Raw genomic sequence first — 13,563 nt, forward strand, 5'->3', positions numbered from 1 at the left:
AACGCAGTAGACGCATATGAAGCAACTGGTTTACACCAGAATCCAAGCATGGAAGTAGTGCTTGTCTTTAGCCTAATGCTACACCAACATGCGCACACTCAAACCCACCCACGCCGTCTTCATCACCCACGGCTTCCACCTCAACAACTACGCCGTTAGTAAACTCATCGCCTTCTGCGCACTCTCCGGCTCCGGCAATCTCCGATACGCCTCTCTCCTCTTCAACTAAGTCTAGACCCCCAACACCTACATGTACGACACCCTAATCAGAGCCCACTCCACCAGCTCCAAGCCTTATCTGGCCACTCCACTGGAAATTGATCACCGTCATCGACATCGAATATGGTAGTGCAGCACAACCTGAAGAAGATCCTCCAGTTGGGTTGTTCAATGTGATCTTTCCCATTTGCTTCCAAAAGTAGAACACTTATTGTGGGTGATCGACCACCCTCATGTTTTTCTCATCAAAATCATAATCTCTCTGCACACACATTATCACCTCACAAGATGAGAATTTCAGAGTGAATTTCTTGATAAACTCATGTGGGTGATCACCGGAAGGAGCAATTTTAGTATCTAAAAGGGTCAAGTTGAGATCCGCAGCAAGAGCAGGCTCTGTTTTGGCCCATTTCAGAAACCATGGCTTCTCTGAAACCCAGATCGCTCAGGTTGTTAGGTCACACCCATAATTGCTTACAGCCGATTTTGAGAAAACCCTTCTGCCCAAGCTCGAGTATTTCAGCTGCCTCACAAATCGGTTGGAGATTGGTGGTTTTGGCTACTCTGTAGTGGTACTCAGGTGACGTGAAATGGGTCTTGCGCAGAGAACATGTGAAGGAGATAGATGGGTAACAAAATGACATAATTACCCCTCATGGTTTGCCATGTAGCAAAAAACTTAACCCTGTGATGGACGGCGTGTACCATTCTTGAGTTGTGCTTCAAACTTGGAGTACTAAAGTGATAGTTTTGCATAGTCAGGTACTGAAGTTAGGAGTCGGCCTTAGTTCGGGTACTGTTTGTAAAATTTTCTCTTACTTCTTTCTCTACACTGGAAATTCCTATTTGACAACCCATAGATCAAGAGACACTTTATTTTACACATATTTTTACACCTTTTATTAGCCATTAGATTTAAGTGTTTTTAATGGTCTTGATTCATTATAAGCCTGATGTGGCAAATGACATGGAAATTCAAAAAAATAGATAAACTTTAATAAAATAATTTTATAAGAAAAATCAAAAATTAAAAATAGAAGATGAATGTCTTCATCTTCTTATGAACGTCTTCATCTTCTGGGAAATATGAGATGCTTTGGCTCCCCTTTGAGCACCATATTCTCCTTTTTCCTTGAGTTGAACAATTAAAATCTATCCTCTCCTAGTCCCCTTCTCTTATTCCATCAAGTCAGTATTAGTAATTGTAGAAATTCTTATATCTCTCGTCTTCTCAAGTCTTCAATGGTTTATCTCTTGTCTTCTCAAGTCTTCAATGGTTTTCACAGCCTATCATTCGATCTAGGTCTAGATGAAGAAGATTTGGTGTTTTTTTTTTCCCTCAATCTGAGCAATCTTACTGGGTTCCGCTGTAATATGTTTACAGTTACAATAATTATTGTTATTGCAATCAACTTGGAGATCATACAGTTGGAGGAAGAGAGAGGTTATCCCTGCAGTTTTGTTTTTTGCGTGAAGAAGAAGAAGATGACATTCATCTTCTAATTTTAATAAATTAATTATATAAAATCATTTTCATTTAAGTTTTGTTTTGTTTTTTCTTTTTTTTAGAAAATAAAATTGTTTCCATGTCATTTGCCACAACATACATGAGAACCATCAAGGCCATTAAAAATACTTAAATCTAATAGCTAATAAAATGTGTAAAAATATGTGTAAAATAAAGTGTCCCGGGAACCAACCGGACCCATTTGTTTAACCCAATACGATGTCGGGCACCCACCCGGTTCCAAAAAGCATGGGACAAAGACAAATGATAGATAGAGACAGAGGGCGGAGTATTCACGTTTCCGATTCCCAAGAAGATACACACACACAGTAAAACCAACCCATTGCTTCTGCTACTACTCATCCCAATTGGCTTGCTCCTTCCTCTGCGTCACTTTCAGTTGCCCACTAACATGCACCATCACCACCGCGGAACATATTACTCACATGCCCTCCTCCTAAATGCACTCCCCATTTCTTAAAACCCAATTCTTTCAATTTCATTTGACATAAAAAGGGATGGGGTTTGATCTTGAATCTGTTGCAGAGGCAACCTCAGGGGCCATTGGAGCTCTGGTCAGCACCACCATCTTGTACCCACTTGATACCTGCAAGACCAAATACCAAGCTGAAGTCAGAGCTCAGAATCAGCTAAAGTACAGGTTGATTGATTTTTCAACCTATCCCTTCCACATAATAGTACTTGATTTTACTTCTTTTTGCATTTATTTTTTTTTTTCTGGGTTTTTCTTGTAGTTAATTTTGGTGCAAACTGCTTGTATGTAATGAGCTTTCTTGTTGCCCAAATTGCAAATTTCAATGGGAATGTAACTGTAATTTGTCATGCAGACTGGGTTTTTCAAAGGTTTTGGCTTTTGGGTTGGTGTATTACTAGAGTTGATATTGTTGTAGAGTGCTCAGCTGTTAGTAAGCAGATACAGATCATGTTCTAGATTTAAGGGCATAAATTATTGCTATGCTAATGTGATATGGAAGTCAAACTTGAGTTTTTTAATGTATTGCTCTCTCATGTGTACAATATCTTAAAAAGTATCTACAGAAGGTCTCCTATGAGCCTGCAGTGGTGTCCTATATGCTCATGCCATGTTCTTCTATTTCCCTACTCCATCAATATGTTCTCTTTATGCGATAATCATGTTGATAAGAATACAGTTGCTAGTGTGATTAGACTACTTGTTTGAATCAATTTTGTCACTGAAAAAGTTTGTGCTTGTTTATTCTGGGATTTAGCAGTTTTCTAATTTGTACTATGATATACCCTAAAATTCACCCTAGACGTTTAGGAAGGAATTTTGATGCACGGCAGGAATTTGTATCCAGTTCAGATTATCTTGGCTTGAAGAGCCTTATTGTGACAACTGCCTTTCCTAGTGATCCATAGGGCATGCTTTCCTTTTTCTTTTTCTTCTAAATTTTAATTTCTCGGATTTGCAGGAACATTTCTGATGTTTTCTGGGAAGCAATTTCTACCCGTCAGGTGCTTTCATTATACCAGGGCCTTGGGACAAAGAACCTGCAGTCCTTTATTTCACAATTCATCTACTTCTATGGATACAGTTTTTTTAAAAGGTTGTACTTGGAGAAAAGTGGAAACAAAACCATGGGTACAAAAGCAAACTTGATAGTTGCAGCAGCTGCTGGAGCTTGTACAGTCATAGTGACAATGGCGAGTCATCGTACATTTTCATTTTCAGTTTCAAACGCCTGTTAGTCCTGAGCCATATAAAGTCAAATAGACCATTTGCAAACATATGTTATCAACAACCAATTCCCTTGGAGCCCATGTAGTGTCCAATGTGTATCTTATTTGTGAAATATGGTTTTCAGCAACTAATTTTAGTCTTTACAATATTCAGATTTCTAAATTTTACTTTGCAGCCATTGGATACAGCATCATCAAGGATGCAAACAAGTGAGTTTGGGAAATCCAAAGGACTCTGGAAGACCCTGTCAGAGGGAACTTGGATTGAGGCGTTTGATGGTCTTGGCATATCACTTCTTTTGACTTCTAACCCATCGATCCAGGTACTTGAGTGTGCAGTCTAGGTTACATGTATTCTTTTGTTTGGCACACCATATAACAATGTGTGCCTCACATGTATTATTTGCTTGGTTCTGTTGCGATTTAAGATAAATGAAGTCATGATTATCTCTTTTCATTATTATATTGTCAAGAAGTGAACTTAGGTTACATTCTTGCTTGAAGAGGTTAAACTGCTACCTTTAGCTATTACTTAGATTTTCCATCTTCTTTTTTTACATGTCTGAGCAAGTATGATGTTTAGCTTGAAAGAAAAGAAATTTAATGTTGAATCCTGGACTTCTCTTTTATGCAGTATACGGTATTTGATCAGCTGAAGCAAAAGCTATTGATTGGGCGGCTGAGCAAAAGAACTGGTACAGAGTCATCTCCAGAAGCTCTTTCTGCTTTTTCTGCTTTCGCTTTGGGTGCGGTCTCAAAGTGTATCGCATCTTGCTTGACATACCCAGCCATCAGGTGGATAGTCAATTCTCTCAGTCTTCCTTATGCATCATAAATTTATTATTAGTCTTTCAAGAAAAAGATTAGCAAATTTTAAACATTGATTCATGCTGCACCATTCTCTATCTTTTGGTACGACTTCAACAATGAAATTGGATTATGACTTGCAACAGGTGCAAGGTGATGATTCAAGCTGCAGATGAAGATGAAGAAGGTAGCAATGAAGTTCAAGAAAGGTCTCCAAAAACCAAAAAGACAGTTTCAGATGCATTTTATGCCATTTGGAGAAGGGAGGGGCCACTGGGTTTCTTCAAAGGATTACAGGCTCAGATACTAAAAACTGTTCTAAGCTCGGCATTGCTATTGATGATCAAGGAGAAGATCACAAAAACCACCTGGGTCCTATTGATTGCACTAAAGAAATTTCTCTTTCTCAAGCAAAGCCGATTAAAGAGCGCTTGATGTAGAGATGAACTCTTCTTATTAAAGATGCTCCATTGGATTTGTTGACGATTTGATTGATACATCAAAGGTGTCATAAAAACTAGAGATGCTGAAAGTTTAGCAAGAAGGAAAATATGGATTGGAGACGAAGTTCTTCTTCATGTGTATTTTGTAATTGTTAGCATCTTGTCAAGTTATATTGTTGAAAAGAGCAGGAAAAAAATATATATTGTCAATTTGTCATGGTTGTTTTTATTAGCTCGAAGCAGAGTGGTGTGGTTGGGCATATTATGAATCTTCAATTGGAACAATGAATGGTAATCAAAAGAAAAAAATTATGGCCCAAAAAATAAAAAGCAAAGGGCATTGGTGCTGTGACAGCTAAAGGGAATTTGGGGGTGCCTTGAGCCCTTCTGAGTTTGTCACAAAAAAAAAAAAAAGAACCATTCTGAGTTCTGATCATCTCCTATATACAGAAGATATTATAATATCAATAGTAATGAGGAGTGCTGATAACAGCCCTCATTTTAAATTGAAATTGTCACCCTAACAAAAACGTTGAGACATAAAATAAAGTACCGCAAATATTATTCAATAACTGAGTAAATCCAGCCTCTTTTTCTTTATCTCATTCATATGATCATATCATAAATTCTTGGGAGAAAAACGGTCAACAACAGTGATGGTTCACACAACTCTTCAACATTCTACTATCAGCTACAACAGAGCACATCAAGTTATGCAAGTACGAAATCGAATTCCACCATGGAAGCAGCTCCGATGGGAGAATCATTGTCCTCTCTAGGTCGGAAAAGCAGAAAATTGGTATGATAAACCTCTTGGTCTACAAATGAAAGACAAACCCCATCAGCAAACACAGCAAGTATTGAATCAAACTAATCTTGGATTTGGAACCTAAACTGGCACTGCCAGTGGCACTGTCAGTGCTTTGTGCAGGAACATAGCTTCCTTCGGGTGTGCTCGTGGTCAAAATTACAACAATCCAGTTATCTTCAGAACCAATTCCAATTCCTGTAAAATTTGTCTGATTAAGATTCGACGAGTACTGAGACTTAGTGAAGTTGGTAAGGACAAGACTAGGATCCAGATTAGGAACGCAAGAAGGCATTATGACTCCATCCCTTGTGTTTGAGACATTCAAATGACATTTGGCTAAAAGGTCTGGAAAGTTGGCAAACTGGGTTTCAGTGCCTGGTACCGTGAAGGAACCTGTGGTGTTTGTACATGGTTGCTTTTTGAATTGGTCAGCTATCTCATCTGCCAGGCACTCTGCATTGTCATTCTTTGTAAGGGCTGTTAAGTTGGCAGAAGCCCTATAGCTGTTGATGCCTTGAAGAAGATTATCCTCCTCATCAACTGGAAAAAAATGAATTAAAATTTCATCATCAAGAAGTTCAAGTAAAAGAAACAAATATACTTCCAAGTAACTATACAATCATATGGCAGCAGATTAATTGAACTTGAGTTCTATTTCAGGTTGTTCAGCAAGGGTTCTGCAGTGAACCCTATACAATCATATGGCAGCAGATTAATTGAACTTGAGTTCTATTTCAGGTTGTTCAGCAAGGGTTCTGCAGTGAACCCTTGACCTCAACAATGATTTGGGTTACACTACCTAGTAGTGGTTGCCCTATTCCACTTGTCTTTTCAACAAGCATTCTGGATTTCTGGTATAGACTTTGCCCAAAGAAGGGAGTTCCTCAAGTTCATGGGACTACCAAAAACCAAGAAACTATAGAGACAACTATATATGTGTGTCGAGCAAGCAGCTCAGTGAGAAATACTGACAACTCTGGAGTATAGACAACTAACCCCTGCACCATTGCTTTTTCGAGCAAACTCGTCAAAGCCATTGAACCAAACCGCCAGCATAATTGAGACTTTAGACTAACCAGCATCCATGCTGCTTGGTCCACCACAATTTCAGATCTTAGGTTACAGTTACTATTATAACACCAACAGATAGTGTACTACTACCAGTTCATGAAAACAAAATAGATGCATAAACAAACTAATAATCCAGTCAAAAAGTGTTGGGAAATTAATCCCCTGTCACGCAAGTACTACTAGTAGAGATGGAAATAAGAAATAAGCAAGCCAAGAAGACAACAAGTTTTAACGAGGTTCGGCCAAAATCCATGCCTACGTCCTCAGAGAGTTTTCATCTTCACTATGAGAGAATCACACAAGTACAAGATACACCACTCAAGTTTATACACAACTAGAGCACTCAAGTTTATACCCAGCTCAAGCCTTGTATCCAATCGGATACCCCTTGTACACCCTTTCTCAATCCTAGAAGATTACTCTATCCCAAGAGCTATACACGCCCTTGAACACACTCCCCCTATCTTCTACATCTTGAAGACCCTTGGAGTTGCTACTGAAACTCTCTTTTTGTTTCAGCTCTCTCTCTCTCTGGAGTTTGGGCTATCTGCCCTCTCTCATCTTTTGCTGTTGCCGATATGGGGATATATATAGGCAGTGCACTTCATGCACATACCATGCAGTGAGTAGAAGCAAAGTCATAGGTGTGAACACATGAAAAGCAAAGCCATGCTTTTCCCTTTCTCACGTTCCATGTTTCCATGCATGTCTCCTTCTTTTTCTTTCCCTTGCATGCTTTCTCCTTTCACCTTTCCTTTTTGCTTTCACTTTCTGCTATTTTTCCTTTTGCATGTTTTCTGCAACTTTCTTTGTCTCCCACATGCTTTCTTCTTTATCCTGGAGACAACTCCGTTCTTTTAAGGAGGGACTTACCTAACAATCTCCCCCTCCCGACTTAAATGGAGAGCTCAGCAACACTACTTCAATCTTTGAAGTCATCTCAATCTGAGACACAGCTTGTTATACCCACAAGCATTCCATTGGCCTTCTAGTTGCGTAATTACACATAATCAGAGTCAATTGCTTTTGGTCCTAGCTCCCCCTGATTCAATCGGCCAATACCATGTGTAACTACCCCGAGACAACGATCACCTGTTGGCTCTGAAGAGGAACCTTGACTTGACCTCTTCCCTAGCAGGATTTACCTTCTCACCATCATCTGGACTCGGAAACTTGTCAACGACGTCTCTGCTGTACCCGCAAACGAGACTCGCCTATGCGCACTCATGTTTCCCATTATCCATCAAGGTCTGACATACCAGATGATACCTACCACACTGTTCTCCCTGTATGAGGACCGTACCGCCATGTGTGATTTTCATAACTCCCCCTGCTGACGAAACCCTGCAGCCTTTGGAGTCTAACTGGCTCAAGGATATTAAATTTCTCTGTAACTTTGGGACATCGTCACACCACCCAAAGTACGCCAATCCCAAATCTAATATCCAGTCAAAGAACATGTGTCACCTATGGAGATTGTGAGAGCATCTCCATATGAAAATCGGTTTCTGCTACAGCAATGCAATCCAAGCCTTTCGCTTCATATGACCCTAGTTACGACACTTGTAGCATCCCTGCCTCTGGATTTAGACCTGCTATGATCACTAAATCCCCGACAGTTTTCCTTGCATTATCCGCTGTCTTCTCCGGTTTCACATCCTTCCCCTTCAACACTTTACTAAGCCCTGTTGAACTATGATGTCTTTCACTCTCCTTTGCCATAGAGTGAAATTTCCTTTTTCCATCAAACTGCTCCACCTCAAACTATGAGGCAATACCTGAAGTCATGATGAGCAACCACGATCAACATGCAAACCTTCGACGAACGAAAACCATGAACGACGAACAAGCACGATCGCTGACACCACGAGCCACCTTAGTGAGATATACGCTCTCACCAACCATCATTCCCTTGAGTCATATCTTGGTCTCTTGCAACTCCACATTTAATTAGGATTTTTGAGTCTGGCTCGCACCACCTAGCCTCCGAGTCACTCCACCTATCAACTACCTTTGATTAGGACTTTCTTGAGTTTTTGACCCGCTCCACGTTGCTAGGAATTTTCCTCGAGCTGGCTCCACCTAATGCACTTTTGAGTTAACACCTTAACCATTTAATTGACTCCACCTTGAATGATGAGGTGCTAGAACTTGCCATGACAAACAACCTCACCAGCCATCATCCCCTTGAGTCATATCATGATCCCTTGCAGCTCCACTTTTGAATAGGATTTTCCTGAGTCCACCTTGCTCCCCTTAGCTCGCGAATCACTCCACCTATCGATACACCATCGATGAGGATTTCTTTGAGTCTCCGACCCGCTCTTCTTGCTAAGAACTTTTCCGAGCTGACTCCACCTATTGCACCTTCGGGCTGCCACCTTGACCATTTGCTTGACTACACCATGGATGCATGACTTGTCCCAGCCAAACCATCGGCTTTGATACCACTGTTGGGAAATTAATCCCCTGTCACGCAAGTACTACTAGTAGAGATGGAAATAAGAAATAAGCAAGCCAAGAAGACAACAAGTTTTAACGAGGTTCGGCCAAAATCCATGCCTACGTCCTCAGAGAGTTTTCATCTTCACTATGAGAGAATCACACAAGTACAAGATACACCACTCAAGTTTATACACAACTAGAGCACTCAAGTTTATACCCAGCTCAAGCCTTGTATCCAATCGGATACCCCTTGTACACCCTTTCTCAATCCTAGAAGATTACTCTATCCCAAGAGCTATACACGCCCTTGAACACACTCCCCCTATCTTCTACATCTTGAAGACCCTTGGAGTTGCTACTGAAACTCTCTTTTTGTTTCAGCTCTCTCTCTCTCTGGAGTTTGGGCTATCTGCCCTCTCTCATCTTTTGCTGTTGCCGATATGGGGATATATATAGGCAGTGCACTTCATGCACATACCATGCAGTGAGTAGAAGCAAAGTCATAGGTGTGAACACATGAAAAGCAAAGCCATGCTTTTCCCTTTCTCACGTTCCATGTTTCCATGCATGTCTCCTTCTTTTTCTTTCCCTTGCATGCTTTCTCCTTTCACCTTTCCTTTTTGCTTTCACTTTCTGCTATTTTTCCTTTTGCATGTTTTCTGCAACTTTCTTTGTCTCCCACATGCTTTCTTCTTTATCCTGGAGACAACTCCGTTCTTTTAAGGAGGGACTTACCTAACAAAAAGCATCAAGTGTTTGTAGATAAAAGTGATGGTGAAAACAACTGATGCTCAGACATGTGCTCTAAATGGTTAAGGGTGAAAATGCATTAGTAATCTAGTGAAAAAACATCAAGTGTTTGCAGATAGAAGTGATGGCACAACAGCTAATGCCAAAACATGTGCTGTAAATGGTAAAGGATCAGCTACTCGTATGTTTGTCTGCAAGATGACTTGTTACCTTGAAAGAACTTGATGTCAAAAATCAAAATGCTACACAATTCCAAAAGAGGGCAACAGAGTGATCTAGCAGTGCCTCTATCAAAATTAGCCCACGTGCTGAAAACAACGGGACTACTTGATGTTGCAGCATCAGCACAAAAAACATAAGTAAAGCATTCCATTTTGGCAAGGATTTAAGCCAGTGTAACACTACGATTGATCAGGATTAAGTACAACTTCAAATACAGATCAGTGTTATTCAGGCGAACGCAGTTTCACCAAAGATTTGAACTTTTCTAGCTAAGGATACAAGTTCCAAATACCCATTTGAAAGAACTGATAGAGAATCTATAAGATCGATCCAGTAAGCTAAGAACGCATTCTAAACCCAGATTCAGTATAGTGTAATAAGATCTCATATGAAATGGGTTTTTCAGACAATATCCATAAATCAGCAACAAACCCAAAAAGGAAAGAAAATGCTAAAAAGATCTTCTGAATCCCAAGTGTAATAAATATGTGAATCCCATCGCCGCAAAATCAGGCCCATATAAAGAAACAACGAAAAGAAAGGAAATTTACTACAATGTTGTTGGAGAGAAATAATACCGTCATCGCATTTGACTTGGTGATTCAACAAAACAATGCAAGACAGGAACAATGGAAAGAGAAGACGAAGAGAAGACGCCATTGCTGGTGAAGAAGGCAGAAGAGGGTTCAGTTTGGTGAAGAGGTCACAAAAGAAAACAATATGGGTTCTCGAGAGAGGGTGCTTTGCTTTAAGTAGAAGCTAGAAGCATAGAAACCTATTTGATGACTATGTCCTAACTGAACCCCACGGCCCACGACGACGTTTGAGGTAAGCTTTCACAGTCAGAACCGACCAGCAATTTTTGACTCAGAATCAAATAATTTCGAAATATACTTTTAGTGTCTTAATGGTATTTGTTTTTGGGTTGTTAGGTTGGTGTTGATAAAGGAAACTAGTTGAGTGAGAAAAACGAATCAAGCATGTTTTAGAATTTAGATCATCAAGTTCATGAACTACTCGTATAGCTTTAAGAACCAACTCCATTATATTCTAGATCAAACTTCTTGTTAGAAAGTTTGGCCAATATCAAAAACTCAACCGAAAGTATTCTTTTTGGATACTTAAACATTTAAGTTAAAGAGTTTAGCCATAACTTTTAAATTTGTAATTAAGCGAAAACATATATATGAGCTGTCTTTTTAGGTGCTACAGAATCAACATGTACATTTAACTGTCGATTTGTAATGTTGTTTTGAAAATTCATAATTTTAATCCATAGAGGAATGAAATTTTGAAATTAGGAGGATTGGCGGTACTTGAAAACCAAAATAGATAATTTACCCTTAAAATTTTGAGATGTCAAATAGTTGGGCTTTCAGGCATGAAATTGAGGGTGGTTTCAAGGATTTAGGACAAACCAGAGAAGAAATGAAGCAAAAAAACACGCTTAGTTTTCCTATCAATGGCTAGACTTTTGTTTTGAAACTAATCTTACGAATTTCAATGATTTTATAACTTATTAGCATGAGCTAGATGATTGTTTTGAAATGATTTTATATATTTTCAAAAATTCGCTTATGAGCACTATCTCTTAGTAATTTAGAATTGCACATGTTGGTGTTGTGTGTGTGCAGTTCAACAATGTACACCTAGTGATTTTGTGTCGTGTGTATTTCAAACATATGGACTTATGAGGGCACACCTAATAGATTTGAGTTGTGTGTCAAAATATCATCCATTTGAGAACATATATAAAAGTAGTCTAGGTAATACCCTAGTTGTCCCAAAAAAGAAGAAGAAGAAGGTAATACTCTACTTGTCCTTCGACTAAATTCTGCATAACTAGAAATGTTACCATTTTTATATTTTGTAAAAGTATTTTAGCAGTTGCTATTCGAAAGAATGTTGGAGAAGCATTTTATATAGCCAAGATGAGTTAGTATTTTTTTTTTTTTAAAACAAAGATTTACTTTTAATTGATAGGCCCTCAAGTGAGGTGATTACAATCATAGGTAACAACATCGTGAATACATTCAGGGGTCTGATATATCCACACACGGTGATGGGTAGCTTCAAAGCCTATTCCTACGTATGTCCTAGGGCGTATAATTTCAGACAATACTTTGGTGGCAAATGAAGCAGCATATTTCATGCATAAACTGCGTCATCAAGAGGCTGGTTTCTTCTCCTTGAAGCTAGATATCAGTAAGGCATATGATCGCCTTGAATGGACTTACCTCCAAGCAATTTTAACTAAGCTTGGTTTTCACCCTACTTGGATTAACATGATAATGCTCAATGTGACATCGGTGACCTACTCCCACACCTCCCATCTCACCTTCCCGAGGGATCAGGCAAGGTGATCCTTTATCACCTTACCTATTTATCCTGTGTGCCGAGGGCCTCTCTGCTCTCATTACTCATGTAGTTCAGTCACATCACATCACAGGTCTCAAAATGTGCCCTCAAGCTCCGACGCTTCACCATCTATTCTTTGCTAATGACAGTTTATTGTTTGGCACTGCCACAATGGAAGAGTGTGTGGCCTTTAAACAAATATTGTGGACCTATGAAAAGGCTTCTGGACAAAAGGTAAATTTCCAAAAGATGTAATACTAACTATACTCTGGTTAAAACTTAGGGAAAATGATCATTTACCCGATTTTAGGCTAAAAATTGCCCACTTGCTCCACCAACTGTTTTTTAACCCCATTTACCCAAAACACTCTAAGGGATTATTTCCCCTTTACCCAATTAATTCTTTTTTCTTTTTTTTTTAGACTTTTTTGCCCTCTCCTTCTTTCTCACTTAGAGAGAGAAGTCACCTTCCACCTTGCTGTGCTCCAGTGACCAGTGGCCGGCGCGGTCTCCGGCGACCGGAATCCGGCGACAGGTGACCGGACTTCGGCGAACGGTGACCGGATTCCGGGAACCGGTAACCGAAATCCGGCGACCGATGACTGGATCCGGAATCCGGCTATTATTGCCCCCCAGTAATCATATTACTGCCCCCCAGTAATCATATTATTGCCTCCCAAAAATCATATTATTGCCATCCAGTGAATTATATGAACTCCCAAAACCAAAATGAATACACTACAGGAACAATTGATCAATTTATAATCATATTACTGCCCTCCAGTAATCATATTATTGCCCCCCAATACAAAGTCCAATGTTTCTACTGCCTCCCAATAGACCACCAAAAATGCACCTTTTTGTAGGATTCACAAATAATTTGACTTTAATACACAGAAAACAACATGTAACTTATCAAAACACCACACTATAGTGATCCCTGTCCCTCATATCAAAGTCTACTGGGGGCCAATAATGTGTCTACTGGCCCCCAGTAGACCATCAAACAAACCCCACAGTTACATTGCAATTCCTTCCTCATTCCCGGGGTTCACAATGTACAAAAAAAAAAAAGGTGATATGGGCACCCAAAAATTGCTCTGGGCACCCAAGAGTGTGAAGCCGGCCCCTCCTCCTCCTCCGCCGGTTCCTTGTAATTGAAACTCAGAATCCGATCCAAACCCACATCGGTCAACCTTCACTTGGCC

General features: G+C 39.7%; 2 protein-coding genes across 2 annotated transcripts; one reads left to right on the forward strand and one right to left on the reverse strand.

Moving 5' to 3' along the window:
• Nucleotides 1-2,015: 2,015 nt before the first annotated feature.
• Nucleotides 2,016-4,927, forward strand: LOC112197231 (peroxisomal adenine nucleotide carrier 1). The gene is made up of 5 exons (XM_024337848.2): nucleotides 2,016-2,387; nucleotides 3,181-3,412; nucleotides 3,625-3,771; nucleotides 4,083-4,243; nucleotides 4,402-4,927. The coding sequence occupies exons 1-5, from the start codon at nucleotides 2,245-2,247 to the stop codon at nucleotides 4,688-4,690; spliced, it is 972 nt and encodes a 323-aa protein (XP_024193616.1). The 5' UTR covers nucleotides 2,016-2,244; the 3' UTR covers nucleotides 4,691-4,927.
• A 311-nt stretch (nucleotides 4,928-5,238) lies between these two features.
• Nucleotides 5,239-10,758, reverse strand: LOC112197232 (uncharacterized GPI-anchored protein At3g06035). Its single transcript, XM_024337851.2, has 2 exons — nucleotides 10,576-10,758; nucleotides 5,239-6,049 (listed from the first exon to the last, which is right to left on the reverse strand). Exons 1-2 carry the CDS (start codon nucleotides 10,655-10,657, stop codon nucleotides 5,517-5,519), a joined length of 615 nt encoding a protein of 204 aa, XP_024193619.1. The 5' UTR covers nucleotides 10,658-10,758; the 3' UTR covers nucleotides 5,239-5,516.
• Nucleotides 10,759-13,563: the final 2,805 nt, after the last annotated feature.

This window comes from Rosa chinensis, chromosome 4 (assembly GCF_002994745.2).
Source record: "Rosa chinensis cultivar Old Blush chromosome 4, RchiOBHm-V2, whole genome shotgun sequence".
NCBI classification, from domain to species: domain Eukaryota; kingdom Viridiplantae; phylum Streptophyta; class Magnoliopsida; order Rosales; family Rosaceae; genus Rosa; species Rosa chinensis.

Bases quoted from the DNA above. Each gene is read 5' to 3' on its own strand.
- LOC112197232 (XM_024337851.2), bottom strand. From the start codon at position 10,657: ATGGCGTCTTCTCTTCGTCTTCTCTTTCCATTGTTCCTGTCTTGCATT. The intron at 6,050-10,575 runs GTATTATTTCTC...ATTTTTTTCCAG, and splicing joins CCAAGTCAAATGCGATGACG to TTGATGAGGAGGATAATCTT.
- LOC112197231 (XM_024337848.2), top strand. From the start codon at position 2,245: ATGGGGTTTGATCTTGAATCTGTTGCAGAGGCAACCTCAGGGGCCATT. The intron at 2,388-3,180 runs GTTGATTGATTT...TCGGATTTGCAG, and splicing joins CAGAATCAGCTAAAGTACAG to GAACATTTCTGATGTTTTCT. The intron at 3,413-3,624 runs GCGAGTCATCGT...TTTACTTTGCAG, and splicing joins GTACAGTCATAGTGACAATG to CCATTGGATACAGCATCATC.